Source organism: Balaenoptera acutorostrata, chromosome 3 (genome assembly GCF_949987535.1).
Source record: "Balaenoptera acutorostrata chromosome 3, mBalAcu1.1, whole genome shotgun sequence".
Taxonomy (NCBI): Eukaryota; Metazoa; Chordata; class Mammalia; order Artiodactyla; family Balaenopteridae; genus Balaenoptera; species Balaenoptera acutorostrata.
This window is the reverse complement of record NC_080066.1, coordinates 148,741,440-148,766,455: the sequence shown is the minus strand read 5'-3', so window position 1 is coordinate 148,766,455 and position 25,016 is coordinate 148,741,440. Positions and strand designations below refer to the sequence as shown.

The 25,016-nt window shown below is 44.2% G+C and overlaps 1 protein-coding gene across 1 annotated transcript; it reads left to right on the top strand.

Annotated features, from left to right (window-relative positions):
• The first annotated feature begins 1,665 nt into the window (after positions 1-1,665).
• Positions 1,666-24,523, top strand: SLC10A1 (solute carrier family 10 member 1). Its single transcript, XM_007184371.3, has 5 exons — positions 1,666-2,121; positions 13,114-13,324; positions 20,601-20,779; positions 22,339-22,535; positions 24,417-24,523. Exons 1-5 carry the CDS (start codon positions 1,766-1,768, stop codon positions 24,521-24,523), a joined length of 1,050 nt encoding a protein of 349 aa, XP_007184433.2. The 5' UTR covers positions 1,666-1,765.
• The last annotated feature ends 493 nt before the right edge of the window (positions 24,524-25,016 follow it).

Sequence of the window (25,016 nt, the reverse complement as noted above, 5' to 3'; positions counted from 1 at the left end):
TGAGAAGCCCGCGCACCGCCACGAAGAGTAGCCTCTGCTCGCCACAACTAGAGAAAGCCTGCACGCAGCAACGAAGACCCAACGCAGCCAAAAATAAATAAATAAATTTTAAAAAACATAATAATTCTCCCTTAGCAACTCTGTTAGGGGGCCTCTTCTGACCAGCCTTTTTGGGCCTGCCCCTGACCCTCCAGGCATACTCAGTCCAAGCTCCACACACCCCCATCGGCATCTAGTAAACCCCACTCGGCCCGCCCTCCCCTTGAGACCAGATCAATTCAAGCACCAGGAAATCCTTAATATCAGAACTCTCAGAGGGAAAGGAGCTTCAAGTTCTTGTCATTGAGGGCCACAGGATGTAGCCCTGTGACCTGCAGGACCCCAGAGAGCAGCCTTCTTGAGCGCGCAGGCAATGCGTGGATCCTATCCCAGCCCTTATCTATGCAGGATTCTAAAGGCCCTGGGGCCATTGTTGGAGAGCTCTTATTTTTGGGTGCTTCCTCATACCAAGCCACTCCCCACCCCACAGAGTGGTTCGCACCCTGGTCCCCATCCTGTCCTCGGTAGTCCCACACAAAAAGCCTAATCTCCTGTTTCAGCAACTGTGAAACTATGAGACACCACTCAGGCCTCTTGGGTTCCAGCCCAGCCTAGACGCAATTCTTCTAAAGGCTGCTCCCTGCCCTTCCTCGGAAGGTGCTTTCCCTAGGCTGGGGTGGGAGGAAGGAGGCCCGGGATGCCACACACACCAGGCGTGCCTGCCTCTGTCCACTGTCACCCGCTCAGCCAGAGCCTGGTTCCCAGACAGGTGCAGAGCCAAAGTAGAGCAGTCAGGACACCGGAAAGAAAAGGCTGTGCGTTCCTGCTTCCTTCTCAGCAAGTTTCCCAAGCAATGGGGCTCCTTGGGCTGCTGGCCAAAGAGCCCGGGCAGAAATAAATCTCCCCAGCCAGGGCTCCTTCAGAGCTGCCCTTTGGGGAAATTGCCCCCAGTCCTCCTGAGGGCCCCTCAGCCATGGCAGCAGGCTCTTCCCCGGAGTTAGGTGTGTGGGGGCACGTTCCTCCCCTGGGGTCCTTGCCGTCAGGTTTGGGGATAGGACCAAGTTTTCCCAGCACAAGTTGAGACGGACGCAGGCACCTCTCATCTCCCAGGACAAGGGTCATGGACACATCTTCTCCTGGAAGCCAGCAACTCACCTGCCCCTACCTTGTCCCACACCCCCCTTTCCAGGAGGGAAAGGTAAAACTCAACTCTTGTCATTCCCTGGGGTTTGGGGGCAGATGCAGGTGACAGCCTGGGCATGGGGAGACACCTTCCCCTGAATCAGAAACTGAGGCCTCAGGGGCTGAGCAGAGAACAGAGGGGCTGGACCTGGATTGGTCCCAAGAAATAGAATGCCTGTGGGCGTGCTCAGCGGGGGGATGGGGGGGGATATAAGCCCTCTTGTCCCAGAAGCAGCCAAGAGGTGAGGGAGGGGTGTGAGTGACACCCAGGAAGACAGCAGAGGCTGAGGAGCTCAGGAGAGGCCGGAACAGCCCTGCAGATAAGGCTCTGGGCTTTCTCTCCTTTGGGGCCAAAGCCAGAGAAAGCACGGCCAGTTGCATAATCCTTCTATTTGCTCAGATCTACATTTTGTCCTGAAGCTCCCTGCCCTGGGAGGTGATTGAGGAAGGCACCCAGCAAGGACTGGGCAGGGCAGGGAGTCAGCAGGCGAGCAAGGGGCGTGCTGGGTCTTCAGCCTTTTTTCCACCACTGCCGTCCAGGAGGATGGAGGCCCTCAATGAGTCTGCCCAGTTCAACTTCTCCCTGCCACACAACTTCGGCAAGCGGCCCACCGACTGGGCGCTGAGCGTCATCCTGGTGATCATGCTGTTAACCATCATGCTCTCGCTGGGCTGCACCATGGAGTTCAGCAAGATCAAGGTGCACTTCTGGAAGCCTAAGGGGCTGGCCATCGCCCTGGTGGCGCAGTACGGCGTCATGCCCCTCACTGCCTTTGCACTGGGCAAGGTCTTCCAGCTGAACAACGTCGAGGCACTGGCCATCCTGATCTGCGGCTGCTCGCCGGGGGGGAACCTCTCCAACGTCTTCACTCTGGCCATGAAAGGGGACATGAACCTCAGGTAGGACGAGGGGTGAAGAAGGAGCAATCTGGGGATGGTGGTTGCATGGGAGATCACAATCAAGGCGAAGAGGGGGGCCAAAGCCAGAAGCGTGAGTGAGTGGGGGCTGGGAGGGTGCTAGGGCATGGGGTGGCAGGCATTGATTGTCAAGAGCTCACACTGGGCTGGGGACAGGACCTGGGGTACATCTTGGTTTAAGCACCAAGCCAAAGGGGCCCAGCTGGTCCAGGGGCACCCTGGAGAGCCCCCTTACTCCCAGAGTTGCCTCGAATGGGGCACAAGGATTGTCCTGAAGGAGTACCGTACTGACTTAAAGCAAAGGGACCTCTGGAGAACTTTTACCTGTCTGCCAGGCAGGGCAAGTTGTCTGCTTTGAGGCCAGAGATATGAAAGGGAGTGCAGATTAGTTTCAAAGATCTCCAGGGAGATCAAGGTGGCTCGGAACCAAAGAGCACCTCCAATTCCTGCAGAGCAGGAAGGAACTTCCAAAGATTCCCCCCAGCTGTCTGGGCTGTCTTCTCCGAACTTCCCCCATCCGCCCGTCAGACGCAGGAACACTTCGATGCAAAGACACAGCCAGGTAGATCCTAGAGTTTCCCAGGACCAGGTTGGGATCCCAAGTCCTGATGGGCCTTGCCTCGGCCAAAGTGGTAGGAGGGAAAGAGCAGCAACCCCACCCAGCTCATCACAGCAGAAATCAGCGAGGGCTCCCTCCTGCAGGGGCTGGTTGAACACCTGTCCTTCCAAACAGGTGGGACTCTGGTCTGGAATGTCTCCCAGGGTGAGGCCATGTCAGGCCTGCTCCAGCTGCAACAGCAGCCCCTGCTGGCTAAAGAAAACTCACCAGCATAAAAGCTCTTGCTTTTATCTAAGCCTCCGTCTCAAGCCGCTCTCTTCTGGTTCGATCCACTATTCCATGCCGGGCAGGGCAGTAAATTCAGACAGTCCATCTGCTTGTGCCTGTCAGTACCCTGTCCCTGGCTGAACTTTACTAAGGAAACTAGCCAGGTACGGAAGCCTCCTCCTGGAGATGCCAAGCGATGCTGGGGTTGATTATTAGATGAAAAAATGATAGTGATCATTGCGGGTTCCCTGGACCTGCCATCTGAGAAGCTCTGGACTCTCTACCCATATGATTTGACCCTTACTGAGGTGGTCGATGGAGAGAGAGCTTGGCTTGTACAGTCTCCCATGGGAACATATCCAATGTTCGACCACCTCACGGTGAGGAAATTCTTCCCTCTATCTAATCCAAGTCCTTCCTGCTGCAAAACAAGCTCCTGGTCTTGATCTAGCCTGTGGACAAGGCCCATTGCAGCCTCTGTGTTCTGGACAGAGAAACTTGTACTATACCTTAATTCTGATGTAGAAGGGTTGCAGGTCAGGAAAGGGGTACTCAGGGCTTCGTGGCTCTGTAGAAGCAGCAGAGCTGGGCGGGACAGCGTAAAATATCATGGGGGAGCATCTAAGTGTGAGTGACCAGATGTCCCAGCCTTTTGAGCCAGTGGGTGCCAACGAGGTCTCTTCTGAAACACCTGCGTTTCTGAGGCTCTAGGCCTCCACCAGCAGAGCCCCCAGTGACTCATGCTCTCCTGCTAGGCCTCCTGGTCTGGGCACCTGGAAACTGTCACTTCCACCTAGACCCTCAAGAGACAATGCTCTGCCAGGACGGCCACCTTCTACCATAAAGCCCCTACCCGCAGACAAACTTCCCACGCACGTTAAACCAGGCTTCCGACCCCACCGGAGGAGTGAGAATCTCACCCTCCACCATCACGTGCTGCCAGACCTCGAATTCCAAATTGAGTTATTCATCTGGGACAACTTGTTACATGTATTATAATAATGATAATGGTGCTGATAATAAAAGTCAGCCAGGCACTGGGCCAAGCACTTTACATGGGATCCTCATACAGCTTCCCATGAGGAGGTGCTGTAAAGAGCCCCATTCTAGAGATGAGGAAACTGAGACTTAGAGAGGTTAATACATTTGTCCAAGGTCTGAAGGCTCCAAAGCCTGTGCTTTTACTCATATATCTTCAGGGTCGGGTGTGTACATAAATAAACTGAGTGGCTGGAGGGTGACCTCCAGCCTTGGAGACACGGGCCGCCCTCCACGGGGCAGATGCCATGCATCTCTGCCATGGGTGTTGTGGGAACGGGGACTCAGTGCCTGCACAGCTCCCTGCTCTTCAGGAGAAGATGGAGTCCCCCTTTTTATGTGAAATCTCCAAATTTTTAATTATTGGTAACTCGTTCCAAATTTTTACAACACTGTGCAAGCCAAACAGTACATGACAGAGGCCCAGATGTTACACAGAAGCTATGGGTTTGAGATCTGCGTACAACACCACACGATTTCCCATCTAGAGCAGAAAGGAATCTTAGGACACATTCCACTTTACACGTGAGGAAGCGGAAGTCCAGAGACTTTCCAGAGGCTTCCCCAAGAATCTGTGGGCAAGTTGTGTCTGGAGCCATTCCTGGGCTCTCTCTTCCCAGTCATTCTGCCTCACAGCTGGAGTGAGGCTGGGGGAGCCGCCGTCACAGGGCGTCGGGCACATTCACGGAGGCTGGGCCGCCAGGTGGACCTCTCAAGGCAGCCAGGCCCAGCAGCTCCGTCCTCAAGGGTGCTGCTAGACATGCTCCAAAAAAGGCAGGCGGTCCACAAGAGAAAGAGAAAGTGCCCTCATCGGGGACAGAGGAGAGAGTGCCAGAGGGAACTGGGCCCCTTTGATGACCACCTCTACCACCCCTCAAGTTCACCTGCTCCCCCTCTCCCCTCCAGCCAGCTCACAGCTGAGACCAGAGTCAATGGCTGAGGGGACAACCCAAGGATTCCCATAGCTCTTCCCACCATGACAGAGGAAGACTAAGCAGGAGGAGACAGAAGCTACCCGGGTTCCCAGAAGTTTCCCACTTCACCACAGAGACTCTAATGGGTCCCCTCACAACTCTCTCAGCTTCCGCCTCCAGTGCCTCTATTGACAGGAGTTCAAAAACTGTTCCTCAAGCAGGGTGTACCGATGCCCCAAAGCAGGCTGTATGCAGTGTTCCGAGAACTTAAGCAAGAAGGGTAAAGAAAAAACCAAATGTGCTCCTTTCTCCCTGGTCCCTGGACCCCTGAGAAGCATCCAGGTCCACAGTGTTACTATGGAACAGATTCCAGTCTCAGAGCTAGAGTCAGGAATTTGCCTCCCATCCCTGTCCTTCAGGGTAACAGGATCATGACAGTCACAGATACCAGAAAGTTAGGACCAGTGCCCAGCACTCGCACCTGCGGAGGAGGTTCGGGGGTCTGGGAGCATGGCTCCCACACACCTCAGCACATGAGGCTCACCAAGTCTCAGAGCAAATTCCAAAGCTCCCGACATGCCAAGCCAAAGTAAGCATGACTCCTCTGTTCAAGGACATCAGAACAAGCACACAAGTTTTGTGTGGCTTTTCTCCTAAGAAGAAATCAATAGCTAGCACTGTAGCCCTCTGTGTGCCCTTCCCAGTCTCATTCCCCTCTACCCACCCCGAAGGGAGCACCTCCCAGGATTTGACTTTCAGCACTTCCACAGACCCTTTTATACTATTACTATATATGTATATATCCATCAACAAGATACACTGTTGCATTTACATGGTTTTAAATTTTATATAAATGGTATCATACTGCCCATATCATTTGACAGCTTGTTTTTTTGAGATAATAGGTATATAAATAAAAGAGCTACTTCATGCATTTGAACTGCATTATAGTTTGCTTGCATTTATCCATTCTCCTGTTGTCAGACATTTACATGGATTTCATGTTTTGTGGCATGAGCAAGTCCTATGCATGCTCCCCCTGTGCTCACATGTGAGAGCATATATAATGAACGCAGGAGTGCTGGGTCTTGAGGTTCACACATCTTCAACTAACAAGTCTCCAAAGTAGTTATTCCACTTCACACTTCCCAGGGAAGTGTATGAAGATCCCTGTTGTTCCATGTCTTCATCTGTATTCGGAATTGTCAGACTTCTAAATTTTGTCATCTGGTGAGAGTGAAATGAGTCACGGTGGTTTTAAATTTAATTACATGGGAGGTCTAGCAACTTTTCAAATACTGTTGGCCATTTGGGTGTCCTCTTCTGAAAGTAATGCCCTTTGCCTATTTTTCTATAGGACTGTGGTGTTTTCTTCTCATTAATTTACAGTTATTTGTTGTTTTTACATGTTGCAGCAGTCTACTCACAGTTTTGGGGTTATCCTTACGTTTTGATAATGATGTCTTATAAAACAGAATGTTTATTTTAACTTAACCAACTATACGAATATTTTTCCTTGACAGTTAATGTTTCAGGGGTTTCTTTAAGAAATCCTTTACTGCCTTGAAGGTCATAAAGATATTCACCTATGTTTGAAAAGTTTTACAGTTTTGCTTTTCACATGGAGATCTTTGATCAACTTAGAATTTATTATTATGTATGCTGTGATCTAATTTTATCTTTTCCATATGAATAGAGAAAATTCCCAGGACCACTGAGTGAATTTTTCTCCATCAACTTTTAATTCCATCTCTCTCGTTGACCAAATTCGCAAATAAGCATGAGTTTGTGTCTGGGATCTCTCTTCTGTTCTATTGTTCTATGTCTCTATCCTTGAGCCAATATCACACTTTCTTAATTACAGCCTTTTAATAAATCTTGATATCTGAAAGTTGCCCTACCTTGTTGTTCTTGAAAATTACATTAGCTATTCTTGGTCCTTTACTCTTTCACTTGAATTTTGGGATTAAGTCTCACGTCTACAAAAACTATTTCTGGAATTTCGGTTAAATTTGCATTAAATTTATGGATAAATTTAGAGGATATCTTTATAATACTGAATCTTCCCATCCATGAAAATGGTACAGATTTTCTTTTATTAATCATTATTTTATACCTATGAAGTTTTATAACTTCTTTCATAAAGATCTTGCATATCTCTTTTAGATTTATTTCTAAATATTTTATAGTTTTTATGAATATTATAAATGGTATCTTTTTAAAAAATTCATTTGCTAATTATTTCTGTAGTATATCAGAACTCGATTATTTTTTATTGCTAGTGTAATCAAAATTTCACGGATTCTCTTATTTACTAGTTATAATGGAAATTCACTTGGATTTCCTCTGTGGACAGTCCTATCATTGGCATATAATGCAAGTTTAGTTTCTTCCTTTCCCATCCATATGTTTTTTCTATTTCTTGTTTTGCTGTGCTAGAAAAGACCTATATAGTATAATAGACAATAGGTGATGTGATGGGAACAGGTGTCCTTGCTTTATTCCTCTAATTTTTCACCATTAGGTTTACTATTTCCTGTAGATTTTTGACAGATAACCCTTTTCAGGTTAAGGAATTTCCATTCTGTTGCTAGTGTGCTAATTTTTATCATGCATGAACATTGAATTTTGTTGAATGGCACTTTTCTGCATCTATGATACCATTTTTTCTTTAATCTGATAATACAGTGATGTATATCAGTAGATTGTCTAATGTTAAACCATTTTTATATTGCTGGCATAAACCCATTTTGTCCATTGTATTATTTTGTAAAGGCATGGCTAGATTCATTTGGTAACATTTTATTTATGACTTTTGCTTCTGTGTTCATAAATGAGACTGGACCCTAATTTTCCTTTCTCATAATGTGATTTTCTACCTTTGGTTCTAAAATTTTATTATTCATATATAATAATTTGGGACATGTTTCCACTTTTTTTGCTCTCTATATAATACTGAGGCTATCTGTACTTTGAATGTTTAGTAGAACTCTACTGTAAAACCATATGTACATTGTGTGGGGTTTGGATGACAGGTTTCAAACTACTGATTAAATGTCTTAGTGATTCTAAGTTGACTCAGGTTTTCAGCTTCATTTTGAGTTAGTTTTTGTAGATTATATTTCCCAGGAAATTGTCCATTCAATCTGAATAGAAAAATGAAAGTATAAGACTGTCCTTGATTTCTTCTATGACTCTCTAAAATCTTTATTGTATCTGAAATTATGTTTCCTTTTGCATTCATAATAACATCAATTTGTGCCCTCTTTCCTTTTTCTTGGTTAGTCTCGCCAGCGGTGTCTATTTTATTAGACTTTGCAAAGAACTTGCTCTTGGTCTAATTGATTCTCTCAGTTAATTTATATAATTTTTAAAGTTTACTCTCTCATCTTTGATATTTTCTTTCTCCTGCTTTCATTAGGTTTACTTTGTTTTTCTTTTCAATTCTTGAGTGAAATGCTTAGCTCATTAATTTTTAATCTTTCTTCTTTTCCTATATAAACATTTCAGGCTATAAATTTTCCTCTAAGAATTAATTTAGCTGCTCCCTAGATTTTTAAAATTATTTTTTGAGATATAATTTATATACCACAAAATTCACCTTTTTAAAGTATATGTCAGTAGTTTATAGTATATTCACAAGGTTATACAACTACCACAAGTATCTAATTCCAGAACATTTTAATCATCCCTAAATGAAACCCTATACCCATTAGCAGTCAGTCACTCCCATTCCTCTCTCACTCCAGACCTTGGGAACCACTAATCTACTCTCTGTCTCTATAGATTTCAGGTAAATGGAATCATATAATAGCTAGCCTTTTATGTTTCTGATTCTTTCACTTACCATAATGTTTTCAAGGTTCATCTTTGTAATAGTATATAGCAGTACTTCATTGCTTTTTATGGCTGAAGAATATTCAATTACATGAATACACCATATTTTGCTTATCCGTTGATATTTTGTTTTCCATTTTTTAGCTATTATAGATAATGCTGCTATGAACGTTTGTATACAAGTATTTGTGTAAACACATGCTGTCAATTCTTGTGGGTATATACCTAGCAGTAGAGTCGCTGGGACATATGATAACTCTATATTTAACTTTTTTTAGAGCTGTCAAACTTTTCCAGAGCAGCTGTACCATTTTACATGCTGATTATGATTTCATATTCAACCCATGAGAGAATTAGAAGTTCTATTTTTCCAATAGTCCTTTTATTATTGACGTCTCAGTTTCACCTCTTCTTTTTTCATAGGCCTAAAGTCTCAATTCTGGTCCCTCCCTTGGGCATTAAAACCTAAGCCCCATATTACCAAGACTAACACCCCACCACCTACCCCATCACACACTGTAGCTTCAGCACGAGTTCACCCACTAAATATTTGGCATTCTTTGTTTCTAGTCCCTGGAAACCTCCCTGTTTCTTACAAGCTCAAGTATGTGCTTAGGTGTCTTAGGTGTTCGTAGAGGGAGGGTTTTCCCATTATTCAGTCCACAATATCCCTTGAGGGTCTCTCCTCACCTCTGGCAGCTTCTTATTCCTTGTGATACCTCTACCTATTGTGTTCTTGATGGCTATACTCCGGACCCTTTGGACTAGGATGTAGTTGATATTCATTTAAGCCATATTTGACCTCTATGGAAACAATGAAGAAGTGTATATAGTGAATAGGGCTATAGGGAGGAGGGACACACACTTAGTGTGGTTTTCCTGGGGTCTTGTCAAGCCCTCATCCACAACCTTCCCACTAGAATGGAAGCCAGAGCATATATTGTAAGGTGAATGTCTACAAATCCAAGAATGTTCCCTAGCAGCTTCTTCTCTCAGTTGGTCTTTCTGGAAGGCCTCTTCCTACACAGGGTCCTGCGATTAACATGTATGAGATTCCAAATGAAGATGGTAATAGGACATTTAGGACAGTTAGGATACAGATTACAGCTGGGAGGATACACTATTATTCAGGATCTGAGACTCACACTCAATTTATCTTAAATAATGTTAAGGATAAACCAGAAAGTAAAGAACATGAGAATATCGGTGTTGGGGACTAGAATATTATTCAAGATAAAAAACAGGTCTGATGACCAGATTATCTTGTCACTTACTCAACAATGTGTAACTATTGCTGCCTTCTCTACTGCTCCACCATTGTGGTCCTTCCATTATTCTGTTTTTACTGCTTTGTTGCTATTTTTTACAGTCCTCCTAATCCTGGCCTCTGTTTACTGCTTTTTCTTTGCATGTTTTTTGATTTTTGCCTGACCATGCCTCCCATGCCTCTCCAAAACCAAGTGCTCTATCACTGTGTACACATTCAAACTCCCCAAGTGAGAAAATGCTCTTGATGTACTTAATCCTTGTTATCTTAGTTAGACAGAATCACTATGTCCACCCATCCCCTAGGCTCTAAGGCAGGCACTTAGCAACTTAGTAGGTCAGGTGTTATTCTATGTTCCAATGGGCTATAGCCAGAGTGATGGGATCACACAGCTTTCTTCAAAATGGGCTGTGCTATGTCAAGTATAGAGAGCAAAAAGAGTTCTACTACAGAGGAGATCAGAATGGTTCCTTCCACAGTGAAGCACACAGGGACTGAAGCAGTTGGACAGACCTGGGTTCAAATCCTGCCTCAGCCTTCCTATCTGTGTGATCCTGGGCAAGTCACAACTCTTCAAGTCCCCAGCTTCCTCATTAGCAAAAAGGAGATAGTAATGCTTACCTCCTAAGCTACTGGGAAAAGGAAATAAAGCAATGTATGTAAGGTTCTTAGCACAATGCCTGGCACATAGTAGGCACTCCACAAAATAGTCTGTACAGGCATACCTTGGAGATACTGCAGGTTCAATTCCAGACCACTGCAATAAAGCAGAATATCACAATAAAGTGAGTCACATGGATTTTTTGGTTTCCCAGGGCATATAAAAGTTATGTTTAAACTATACTGTGGTCTACTGAGTGTGCAACAGCATTGTGTCTAAAAAAATTTACATACCTTAATTTAAAAATACTTTATTGCTAAAAAATGCTAACCATCATCTGAGCCTTCAGCAAGTTGTAGTTTTTGCTGGTAGAGGGTTTTGCCTCCATGCTGACAGCTGCTGACTGATCAGGGTCGTGGATGCTGAAGGCTGGGGTGGCTGTGACCATTTCTTAAAATAAGACAAGACTGAATCTTCCTTTCACGAATGATTTTGCAGTTTGATAGCATTTTACCCAGAGTAGGACTTCTTTCAAAATTGAAGTCAATCCTTTCAAACCCTGCCACCGCTTTATCAACTAAGTTTATGTAATATTCTAAATGCTTTGTTGTCATTTCAACAATCTTCACAGCATCTTCTCCAGGAGTAGATTCCGTCTCAAGAAACAACTTTCTTTGCTCATCCGTAAGAAGCACTCCTCATCCACTCAAGTTTTATCAGGAGATGGCAGCAATTCAGTGCCATCTTCAGGCGCCACTTCTAGCTCTCTCGCTATTTTCACCTCATCTGCAGTTACTTCCTCCACTGAACTGCTCAAAGTCATCCCTGAGGGTTGAAATCAACTTCTTTTAAACTCCTGTTAATGTTGATATTTTGACCTCTTTCCACGAATCACAAATGTTCTTAATGGCATCTAGAATAGTGAATCCTTTCCAGAAGGTTTTCAACTAACTTTGCACAGATCCATCAGAGGAATCACTATCTATGGCAGCTATAGCCTTACAAAATGTATTTCTTAAATGGTAAGACTTGAAAGCCAAAATTACTCCTTGATCCATGGGCTGCAGAATGGATTTTGTATTAGCAGGCATGAAACAACATGAATCTCTTTGTACGTCTTGAGTGACCAGGTGCATTGTCAATAAGCAGTAACATTTTGAAAGGAATCTTTTCTCTGAGCGGTTGGTCTCAACAGTGAACGTGAAGTATTCAGTAAACCAAGTTGTAAACAGATGTGCTGTCATCCAGGATTTGTTGCTCCATTTATAGAGCACAGAGTAGATTTAGCATAATTCTTAAGGGCCCTAGGATTTTGGGAATAAGCATTGGCTTCAACTTAAAGTCACCAGCTGCATGAGCCCCTAATAAGAGAATCAGCCTGTCCTTTGAAGCTTTGAAGTCGGGTATTGACTTCTCCTCTCTAGCTATGAAAGTCCTAGATGGCATCTTCTTCCCATAGAACGCTGTCTCATCTACACTGAAAATCTGTTGTTTCGTGGAGCCACCTTCATTAGTGAGCTTAGCTAGATCTCTGGATAACTTGCTGCAGCTTCTACAGCAGCGCTTGCTGCTTCACCTTGCACTTTCATGTTGTGGAGATGATGTCTTTCCTTTAACCTCATGAACCAACCTCTGCTAGCTTCAAACTTTTCTTCTGCAGGTTCCTCACCTCTCTCAGCCTTCCTAGAATTGAAGAGAGTTCGAGCCTTGCTCTGGATTAGTCTTTGGCTTAAGTGTATGTTGTGGCTGGTTTGATCTTCTCTCCAGACCACTCAAACTTTCTCCGTATCAGCACTAAGGCTTTTTTGCTTTCTTATCATTCGAGTGTTCACTAGGGTAGCACTTTTAATTTCCTTCAAGAACTTTTCCTTTGCATTTACAACTTGGCTAACTGTTTGGGGAAAGAGGCCTAGCTTTCAGTCTATCTGGGCTTTCCACAGGCCTTCCTCACTAAGTGTAATCATTTCTAGCTTTTGATTTAAAAACATGAGAGACATGTGACTCTTCCTTTCACTTAAACACTTAGACACCATAGTAGGGTTAGTTAGTAACTGGTCTAATTTCAATATTGTTGTGTCTCAGGGAATAAGGAGGCCCCAGGAGAGAGAGAGAGAAGGGGGAACAGCCAGTCGGTGGAGCAGTCAGAACACACACAACATTTATATCCTTTGAGTTCACCGTCTTACATGGGCGTGATTCGCAGTGCCCCAAAACAATTACAATAGTAACATCAAAAATCACCATAACAAATATAACGAAAAAGCTTGAAATATTGCGAGACTTACTAAAATGTGACAGAGACATGAAGTGAGCAAATGCTGTTGGAAAAATAGCACCGATAGACTTGCTTGATGCAGGGTTGCCACAAACCCTTACTTTGTAAAAAAAAAAACAAAACAAAACAAACACAGCTGCAAAACGCAATAAAATGAGGTTATGCCTGTATTAACGGGCTCTCTCTCTCTGCACTCTTCCTATGTCTCCCACCCAGCATCGTGATGACCACCTGCTCCACCTTCTTTGCCCTGGGCATGATGCCCCTCCTCCTGTACATTTACTCCAGGGGCATCTATGATGGGACCCTGAAGGACAAGGTGCCCTATGGCGGCATCATCATATCACTGATCCTGATTCTCATTCCTTGCACCATAGGCATCATCCTCAAATCCAAACGGCCACAATACGTACGTTATGTCACCAAGGTAAGAACCTGGGGGCCTGGGCAGGGAGAGAGAACACCACCATCATCGCAGTGAATGGCTTGAGGCAAGTCATTTGGGCTTTTTCCATGTCAGTTTCCTTCCCTGTTTAAAAAAAACAAAAAAAGTCTGCTATTGGTACAACCTACTTCATGGGATTGTAATGTACATGAGAATATTTTTGAAGAGTTAGGAGAAAAACAGTAAAACACCACACACAACTGTAAGGTATAATCATTTTTTTAATAATAAAATTAAACTTCTATCATGTACCTAGTAGCTGCTAAGTTTTATGCTACACTCTCTGAGGAGTCACTGTCCTCGAAGTTTGTTTGCAGAAAGTCAATAATAGATGAGAAACAAGATCCAACACAATGTACAATCAGGTATTGGCAGAATGTTAAGGAGGTGAGGTTAGTGAGGGCCAGGTGGTCAAGGAAGGCTTCCTTAGAGGATGGAAGGAGGGGGCGGGGCTTCAGCCAGACCATGAAGAAAGGGTTGGATTTGGGTAAGCCTAGGGAGATGCCTGAATAGAGGAGTTCCAAGGGAGACCACGGGCAAACATGGCTGACTGGATGAGAAGCCAGAGGGGAGGAGGCCAGGGGGAGAGGTGGTAGGCACACTTGTAGCACTTTAGGAGTGGGATAGGAGGAAAGTGGAGTGAGTTGGCCCCAGCAGGTGGAGGGGTGTGCTGTGAGGGCATCACGCCACTGCCCTGCCTTTGGAAAAATCAGACTTGTAGAGTGAGTGGTTCCTCTACCAACTCTTGTGACCTTGGAGCTCAGTTCCCATCAGTCTCTCCTCTGGCTCACTGCTCAGCCCGGGATCCCAGGCTCCATCCTGGTCCTCAGGAAAAACTCGCCTCCTGAAGGCCTGTTTTGGTCCCTGCCCCTGGATCTATGCCTTTGGGCCGGGCTACAGGGCATACTACTTGGAGGCCCAAGGCTTCCAGCAGCTTTGGGCCTGGAACAAAGAGGTTTGGTCAGGTTTCCAGGGTCTTTTGATTTTCACACTACCATTGTCAAGGGTAGTTTTTGCCCTTGTCCCGGTGTAGTCCTAATACCATGGCCACAGTCCCCCTCCCCACCTGCTGAAGATGTGAAGTCATTCCTCCTCCTGCCAAATGGCTCATCACGCCACTCTGCTCTGGACGGCATCTTCCGTTCTCTCCACCCTTACTTCTCAGAAATCTCCTTTTATTGATCATGTCCTCTATCCCCATAGCCTCCTCCCCACCTTGCTCTCATTTCTAGAACGTCTCCATATTAGTTCTTCACAGTCAACATTGATACTGGTTCACATCTCTTTTTTTTTTTTTTTTACTAAGTAGAGTCACTGGACTCTACTTCTCGCTCCAGCCAACACCTCTCTTTCCTCCCCTTCCTAGCCGTGCTCCTGGGAGTCACCCGTTGCCCCCACCCACCTTCCACTCTCACCACACTGGCCCCCAGGACTGTTCTCCAGTGACCAGGCCTCAACAGTCTCTACTCCTTGGCCTCCCATCCACTCAGCATCTTGATGACCACCTGCTCTACTTTCTTCACCAAATCCAATGGACATGTCTCAACTCTTCTTTTAGCAGATTTAGGTATGGCTGACCACTGCCTCCTTCTCAAAAATCTTCTTCCTCAGCTTCAGTGACAGGGCACCTGCTTTCCTACCACGTTTCTGGCACTTCTTTTCAGACTCCCTTGTGAGTTCCTCTGGTAAAAGTTACTTCTCTGCATTCAGCCCAAGCTTTCTGCTTTTCTTGCTTTTCTTCCCTAAGCCCAGGACCTCCCCACCATGAGATCTGGTCCATCTCAACAGCCACCTGCAAGCTGATGACTATCAGAACAGTATCTTCAGCTCTCAGCTCTCTCCTGACTCCTGAATCCATTAACTGCCAAATCTTTCTACCTGAATATGCCTCAGGCATTTAAAATTCAGTATGTCTTAAATTTAAACCACCTCCTTAAGCCTGCTCTTCCCCTCCTCGTCCTGTGTGATTATCTCAATGAATGGCATTCAACGTGCCCCACTGCCTGAGCCGGAAACCAGACAGTCATTCTCCACGTCCTCTCCCTCCCCACTCACACACATCAGTGATCGTCAATTCTGCCTTCTTTTGCTTGAACCCATGTCTCTCCATCCCTGTGTCTACTGTCTTCATTCAGGCACTCTCCTCTCTCACTAGACAACTCAGCCTTCTAACCTGGCTCCCTGACCCAGTTTTAACCTGAGTCTGGAAAGAAACTATCATGTCACTCCACTGCTTAAAGGCCTTAACTGGTTCTTTAAACTCCCCCAGGAGTCATGTGGCTCCTCAGCACTTTCTTGATTTGGTCTCAACCAACCTCTCCAGTGTCAGCTCTCTTCTTTGCACATGCCCCACTGGACTCACTCCCACTCACCCTTCAAGTCTCAACACAATTAGCACCTCCTCTAGGAAGTTTTCCTTAACCCACAAGCCTGGGCAGGATGCTTGTCCTACTTGCTCCCATTATCACCCAACACCATGGCAGCATGTATCATACTGTATTATAAATACCCACTCCATTTTTATTCCCCACCCACCTGCAAAAAGCAACATCCTAAGGCTGTGTCTCAACACTGACTTCTCAACTCTCACAGCTAATACCTGAGAATAAACAAAGGAATAAAGGGCAAGTCCTGTCTCTCCCACACATTAGCAGAAAAACAAACAGAAAAACCAGAAACATGTGTCTATCATTTCACTTACTCAAGATAGTTTGTGGGATATAGGAATAAAGAAAAAAAAATCACAGAACATAAAAATGTGAAGTGACTCCTGATATCACTTAAAGCAGCTCTGCCCCCCTCCACTTTATAGGTGAAACCAAAGACTAGAACCCCAAGTGCAACTGATGTAAGAACATGTCTCCTTACCTCAGAATAAAGTGTTCTTCTGAGAAAGACAAATACAAATATGTGGTACATATATACGATGGAATACTACTCAGCCATAAAAAAGAACGAAATAATGACATTTGCACAACATGGATGGACCTAGAGATTATCCTACTAAGTGAAGTAAGTCAGGAAGAGAAAGACAAATACCATATGATATCACTTATATGTGATATCTAAAATATGACATAAATGAACTTATCTATGAAACAGACTCACAGATGTAAAGAAAAGACTTGTGGTTGCTGGGGGCAGGGGGTAGGGAAGGGATGGAGTGGAAGTTTGGGGTTAGCAGATGCAAACTATTATATATAGAATGGATGGACAACAAGGTCCTACTGTATAGCACAGGGAACTATATTCAATATCCTGTGATAAACCATAATGGAAAAGGATATGAAATATATACATGTATAACTGAGTCACTTTGCTGTATGGCAGAAATTAACACAACATTGTAAATCAACTACACTTCAATTAAAAAAAAAAAGTGTTCTTCTGAGGATGCAAAAAGAATCTCAGATCTTAAAGTGAGAAAGGCCTTCAAGATGAAGTTCAGTCTCCTGCCTTATTCTCATTTTACAGATAGAATTACTGAGGCCCAGGGAATGTCTCCTGTTCCTCTTGTGTTACACATCCGTGACTCAATTCCACAGCAAAAACTGGAGTCAAAATGACTCCAGAGAACATTAAAAGGGCTGAGATATACTTGGGCTGGAAAGACAGAGGCCAGTAACAAAGAATCACATAAATGCAGGTGTATCTTGGGACACTTTGCTGCTGGCCAAACCTCCAAGGTTAGACAAGCAGAAGGGCAACAGCTCCGTTTATCAATTACTCCCAAACAGGAATCACTCCTGTGAGGATGCAGAGAAAAACAAGTGGTCAAGATGCAAATGCTGAGGTTTCCTTGTGTTATGTTTCTTCGAGGACTATGCTCATCCTTAATCTTCCTGTTTCATAATGTAGTGAGTTACAAGCTGGAAAATGAGCAATTGTCCCAGCCTCTTTGCGCACCTAACACTCCTAGAGACTTTCAAATCAAAATTATCCAACTTCTGGTAACTGGCATTGGCAGAAGGTTAGGGTTATCTGCTCAAACTCTGCTCAACCAGTTGCATTCCCTAGAAGGAGGTCACATTTAGACACGCCAAGATACAATTTCAGGGATGCCCCATTTGGAAAGGCAATTCAAGTAATACTTTAACTTACCCATGCAAGGGTTTATTCAAGCCTACGTGGTTAGAAAGTTGGTGAACCTGAGCATGACATGGTCTAAGAGCCACTCTTACCATAAGCCATCCACCACTCTTCAATAAGGATCCCGCCCTGACACTGACTCAACCACTCTACCTATGCTTTTCCCATACCTGCTGCTACTGATGAACTGACCTGACTCTCCTATGTTTCACAGCTTCTGCCAACTCGTGGCTTCTGCTGCTCCCAGGCCTCCGTGTCAAAATTTTAACACTTGCCTCTGCTCTTGCTTCCCTCTCTGTAACTCTGCAAACTCCCTAAACAAGAGGAAGGATCTCACTAGTTAGGTCATTCACCAACCTGCCTAGGTCACCGATGAGAGAAGAGTTGGGCCAGGTTTTCTCCTGGATCACTGGCAAGCTGAGTCGGCTACCCATGAAAGGACACTCATCACAGCTTCAATCAGCGATGACAGGGCAGTGCAGGTGGTAGAAAACATGGTGACCTATGAAGAAGCACCCACCTATGGCCTCTTTTCTCAGCAGGAGGTCATGGACGTGAGATGGCCACAAATAGCAGGACTGAGAGTGACAAAAAACTTTGGGATGTTAAATTCCTCTCCTTTCCCTATGAGTAGTAATAGGAGCTACAATTTAGTCAGTGGTTCTAATATGCCAGGTCCTGTGCTGTCAACCTCACTCAAGAGAGGTTGCATGACTCACCAGTTTACACGTCTTGAGGACGGCTTTCACACCTGGGTCACAGCATTGTCTGTGCTCACAACCACTCCAAAGGCCCCAAGACTGGGAGAACGAAAGTGAGGGGATGAGAGTGATACCCACACAGAGAAAGAGGGCTTCTGGATTCATTCACAATCCCTGCAGCCCAGTACGCCCTATGTTATACACTACACTCTTTTGATAGGGGCAAAAACTGGACATTAGGTAGACGACAAACCCAAAAGGCAGAAATTAACTCAAAATGCAAGGGCAAACTAAGCAGCTCATCAGTCTTTCAATGAAACCTGAAGCATGTTGTTACTGGTGAGATTCCTTCCTTTCCTGGGACAGGACCACCATCAGTACAGGTGATGTTTCATATGATCATTATCAGTTGCAACATGGCTTTTAAAAACACAGAAATGCAGAACTGTACAGCTGAAATTAGAGCAATATAAGTAAATGTTAAAATGTCACTAGGACAACATTGTAATGTAATTAATGCCACTGAATTATACACTCAAAAATGGTTAAAATGGCAACTTTTGTGTTATATGTATTTTACTGCAATTTTTTAAAATGGTACTAGGAAATATAAAACGCCACATGTGCGAATGAGCTGGAAACGGAACCAAAACATATAACCATTACAAAACAACACGGGAAGTTCAAGAGAAGTTTGCTATATATCCTTTTACTCAAAAGATGAGAGGGACAGAGGCTTAGGTGTATGCATATATTTCATCAGTTTAGTGTGTCATCCTCTAAAATGCACAGACATGTAAGCACACTTTGAAAGCTTGCATCCTTGTTACATGCTGAAAAATCTTAACATTCTAATTTCATAAATCTGCCTATTGAAAATTTTAAATGGTATGTCAGATGTTAACTATAAATAATATATTTTAAAACAAATAAAAACATACCATTGTTCCCGATGACAGCTGCTTTCACAGCACTTACCTGAGGCAGGGTGGACTTGCACTTTTTTTTTTTTTTTTATTGGAGTATAATTGCTTTGCAATGTTGTGTTAGTTTCTCCTGTACAATGAAGTGAGTCAGCTATATATGTATACCTATAACCCCTCCCTCTTGGACCTCCCTCCCACCCCCGCCATCCCACCCATCTAGGTCATCACAGAGCACCGAGCTGAGCTTCCTGTGCTTTATAGCATGTTCCTGCTAGCTAGCTATCTTATGCATGGTAGTGTATATATGTCAATCCTAATCTCCCAATTCGTCCCACCCTCCCCTTCACGCCATGTCCACATGTCCGTTCTCCAGTCTACGTCTCTATTCCTGCCCTGCGAATAGGTTCATCTGTACCATTTTTCTAGATTCCACATATGTGCGTTAATATACGGTATTTTTCTCTTTCCGGCTTACTTTACTCTGTATGACAGACTCTAGGTCCATCTACCTCGCTACAAATGACCCAATTTCGCTCCTTTTTATGGCTGAGTAGTATTCCATTATATGTATGTACCACATGTTCTTTATCCATTCATCTGTCATTGGACATTTAGGTTGTTTCCATGTCCTGGCTATTGTAAATAGCGCTGCAATGAACATTGGGGCACATGTGTCCTTTTGAATTATGGTTTTCTCAGGGTATACGCCCAGTAGTGAGATTGCTGGGTCGTATGGTAGTTCTATTTTTCGTTTTTTAAGGAACCTCCATACTGTTCTCCACAGCAGCTGTATCAATTCACATTCCCACCAACAGGGACCCGAACTGTTTCTGATGAAGCCATTATTGCCTGAGCCATTTTCAAACTCCTTTCGGGAACTTTCTTATCATCCAATCTGCAGGTCACGCAAGAAAATAGGCTCATCCCTTTACAGTTATACATCATTTAGGATCTAAAACCGCATTACCTGACTTCATTACCTGCTTTAACCAGCTTTGCTTCGAATGACTTTTGGCCATTTCCAGAAGTTAAATTCATCATAAAGTGGATGGATGAAGTCCCTACCCGTAATGGAGGTATTCAAGACAAGTAGGACAGGTTCCAAGAATAACTTCTCCTGAGCTCCAAAATATCCACAGCAATGGCAGTAGTGTAGGGATATGTAGATGGGCTTCAGAGCCTTTGAAAGAGAACTTTCATTTACAATATCCACTTTGCCAGAGGCCTGAATACGCTCATCCTGCAGAGCCACAGCACTTCACTGAAAACATGCCATACAGAGATGTCAATCAGAAGCTGTGCTTGGCTGAGTCTTCAGTAACATGTGTGAATCAGACCTATGACCTCCAGGAAGCTTCCTAGCTACGGATAAGAAATCCAAAAAGATGAAAGATAAAGGTCTTTCACATTCCCTCCCACTTCAAATACATTTGTTAAAATGTTTTCCGCCTCCAGTATCCACCAGTGTTTCCCCAGCCCTCTCCGCTCTTCCATATCCCCAGTATCCTTCTAATTGCATTTTCTCCTTGTCCTTATTCACAGGGAGGGATGATCCTCCTGCTTTTGTGCAGTGTGGCTGTCGTAGTGCTCTCTGTCCTCAATGTGGGCAAGAGCATTTTGTTTGTCATGACACCACACTTGCTGGCCACCTCCTCCCTGATGCCTTTCATCGGCTTCCTGCTAGGCTACATTCTCTCTGCTCTGTTCCGCCTTAACAGACGGTAGGTATTATTTTAGGTCCCACTGTCCCACGGGTCTCATGCTCATCCTTGTCTCTCAGAAAAAGGTAAGATCCATGATCTCGGGAAGGCATTTTTCAAGCAATATATTCAAATGTATCAACTGAACAAGGAACTCTGGACTGAGGAATACTGGGGAGGGAAGGTACTAAATGAATAACACAGACCCAGAAACAAAACACAGAGACCAAAGGCATCGAATCATCCAAAGGGCAGCAGTTCATGGCAAAGTGCTCCCTCCAGAGCCTAGATTCCACCTCCTGCCCAACTCCCTGGTGGCAAAGGGCAGTGGAGTAGCTCCATGTCTTCATGACAAGCGCTGACAATCCCTTTCCCACTTCTCCTCCCTTTCTGTCTAGGTTTTAGTCTTGACACAACACCTTGGGGTGGCAACTCTGCTAAGTGGCACTCAGAGCTGAAATAGTTGCGGACCTCTGCTATAGCCTAATCTAATTCACAAACACATCTGCTACTTTAGGGGAACAGTCAGCTTGAGTGCCCGGTGTGGACACATCAGGCACCCTAGGCACCCTGTCTATACAGAGTGGTACCCCATTTCAAGATTTCCTATTTTCAGCCACATGGCAGACAGATGTTTACGCAGGAGTCTAAACAGCAGCACTCCAGCCTCGCACCACAACGCCCCGAACAGCTGTTTTTAAAATACAATTTTAAAATAATTATCCATTTTAAAAACCAGGCTAATTTAATAAAGAACAAATTACTGTAGGATGCAACACACAGCGATAAACTAGTCAAAAGGCTGCCAATGACCACTCATGAATTTTCACAAAGACAATGATACAGGTCATAATAAATGGCCACAGCATCAAGTGCCATCACAGTAGTCTCCTTCATAGTAAACGTGCTGAGACAGTGCTGGCGATTTTTTTTAGCAAAGAACTATTTTAATATACTAATTGCACTTCAGTGAATAAAATGTTTTATTAAATGTTAACAAACATTCCATTCTTTAATCCATAAAATGGAAAGCAAGACCGAGAATGTGCTCCAAAGACAGATAATGGAACCAAGCTTTTATTTAATCATTGTGTTTCGGAGTTAAAGATGTCCAAGCCATAAAGTGGACCACAGGGCAAGGTTCCCAGACATTTAGACAATCTTCTACTTTACATTTAAATTCTAACTGTCCTATATGTAAGCCCAACATATGCCAATGAATGATACTGGCTCCCATCTTCCTTTTATCCCTCCAACCAGACATTTCTCCAAAATTCACTTTGATAATCCCACAAGTGACAAATTGTAGATTTCCAAGCTACTCAAAAATTCCCTCATAAAAACTCCCCCACAGGAACCTAACAGTCACCATCTCCCACAAGGCTGGATTGGTGATTTAAGAGATGGGCCAACTCGACTGTTCTCAAAACCGTGCACTCCACACATGTGGCTCATTTGCATCTTCCTGTGTTGGACTCTCAGTCTCTCTTAGAGTATTTGGGAGAAAGATGAGCGAGTGAAGTTGCACCCTCACATCCCTTCTCTGAGGGCACATGGGGTTGTTTTTTTAACCTACACAGGTGCAGACGCACCGTCAGCATGGAGACTGGATGCCAAAATATTCAACTCTGCTCCACCATCCTCAACGTGACCTTCCCCCCTGAAGTCATTGGACCACTTTTCTTCTTTCCTCTCCTCTATATGATTTTCCAGCTTGGAGAAGGGCTTCTCCTCATTGCCATCTTTCGGTGCTATGAGAAAATCAAGCCTTCCAAGCGTAAGTACTGAACTGTTCCCCTTTGAGCTCTGCTCCCATTTCGGACGTGATTCTGCCAGCAACCGTCTCCAGCAAGGACCTTTTGGATGGGGCTGTGACCCATAAAGTCATTAGGAACCAGGCAGCACCAATAAGCAGGAAGGGACTTCAAAGAACCATGACTAACTATAATAACTGCACTTCATTTTTGCTGGGAGAATCAGCTGTGGAGTTTGCCTCATACAACAGAGGCGATTTTGGCTGCTTTAACTGGGGAGACCATGTAGGACTCAGGGTATAGAAATAGGACAGAACTGTCTTGGACGTGACATAGTTGTGCGATGTTGTGTGAAAAGCCCTATTCACAAGAAGTCACTAAGTTTCCATGTTAAGAGTAGGTTCTCAAGCCATGGAGCCAGATCAGAGCCCCAGCACCACTGGCACTCCTACATGAGAAACCGTGAAAGCAATGCAGCCCAATAATCCTGAATCGAAAAGTGAGGATTCCAGCTCTGGTTACACCGTAAACAAAACTTAGGTATAAGCTTATTAATAACTACTATCAAAATAATCTAGATTTAATATGATTTAATGTAATTACCACTGGATTAAATAACTTCCTAGCCAATAGCACCTCCTTTCTAAGATGCTTAGAGTATTTCATTCTCTTCAAGATATAATCAAACCTCAAGAAAGCCCACTGAGTCCCTTCCTCAAAGTGAACATCAAAACCCTCCGGTTTTTCTTCAAACCAGAAAACTCAAATCTCAGGTGGTAACATATTTCAGTATTTTATAACTCTAAACATTAGTATATTCATCTCAACCACTCAAATCCTTCAATTGACTCATTTCTCACAAACTTGAGGATGCCTTGGAGACCTCTTCTAGACCCTGGAGACTGATTTACACCCTATGAGAAAGATACAACTTACCCTGGTAGAATTTATCATCTTATAGTGGCAAATGAAGACTTACAATTAACTTAAAAGATGTAGAATTGGTTATCAAGCAGCCAAAAAGAAACCAATAAATAAGTAACCATACTTCAGAACCATTTTTACTAAGCTTTGGTTCAAAACTACAGTGGAGCTGTGGAAAACAATCTAATCTGATACTTCTCTTGAGAGCAACTCAAGATATTTGTTACCCATTGAACACTCCACCCTCTTTAACAAAAAAAGCAGATTCCCAGGTTTGCAGTTTTAGTCCAAGAAAGGCCTGAAATGCCCTCAAGAGGCCATATTCTGAGTCTCTGGCTCTCAAAACCAATGTACGTAGCAAGACCCCTGTGGCAAAACAAAGTGCAAATAACTCACATCTTTGGAGCTCTTGTACTGTCTGGGCCCAAGCAGCAGTGCTCAAGTTAAAGAATCTGTCACAAGTTTTTGTGCTTTTGACCCTTGTACCCTTCTAGAGAGATGGGAGAACAGGAAAGGGGGACCATAATCGTAGCTCCTCACCACCGCCATGCAGGCAGAAAAAGGGGTAGACCCGACACCACAATGATAGGGGCATGGAAACACCCCTTGGAAGACTTGCCACTTAATGCATTTTCCTCCCTGCCCCCACTGGCTCCCAGAATGCAACAGTCAACCTTTGCTTACATAAACTCAACTCCCCATCTGTACTGTGTGTACTAAGAAGTTAGAGATGGAGTGATGAAGAGTCAGTGCTCTTTATTAGATCTTTTGTTACTAGTATTACCATTAGGGATGTTGAGGGGAAAGCAAATCTTTCCTCAGTTTAAGTCACGGGAGAAGAGGTGGTAAAGAGATGGGGGGAGAAAACAAAAACACAGGACACCTGGGAGTAAGTTGGTATTCTTTTATCTCCCAGATAGAAAAAGTTTTTTCACTACTCTTTTGTTCTTCCTAACCTATGACCCTTTTCAACTTTACAGATAAAACAGAAATGATCTACAAAGCTGACACAACTGAAGAAACCATTCCAACAGCTCTGGGAAATGGCACCCACAAAGGGGAGGCGTGCCCCCCTTACACAGCCTAGCCTTCCCCAGTGACCTGGATTCTGGTCAGAAGGCAATTCAGAAAGCCAACGTGGCAAAATATACACAGAGCAGAAAGATAAAACACCATCAGGGGGGTCTGAGTCTTTCTCTAGCGTTCCCAGCATAAACTACCAGAATCATCAAGCCTTGCGTGGAGGACAAACTGGCAGTCTACCCCAAAAAGCCTCACCTATTCCCAGCTTAGAACTTGATACTTGTCTAAAAAATAAAAGACTTATTCAATGACAGCCCTGCGAAGGCAGGAACCAAAACTGCCTTTTGCCCTTGCATCTCTAGAACAGTGCCTGATAGGCATAAAAAAGCAATTTCTGAACTAGTCAATAAATGGGTTTTTACCCTAAAATCAAATACCCAAATTCTGTTCCAAGTTTTGTGACCCAAAAGGGAAATACATGCTCAGAGTACTGTAGGATTAATAGACTTCAGAAGTCCTTTCTAACCTTAAATATTCAGATCCCATTCCTTCCCTTT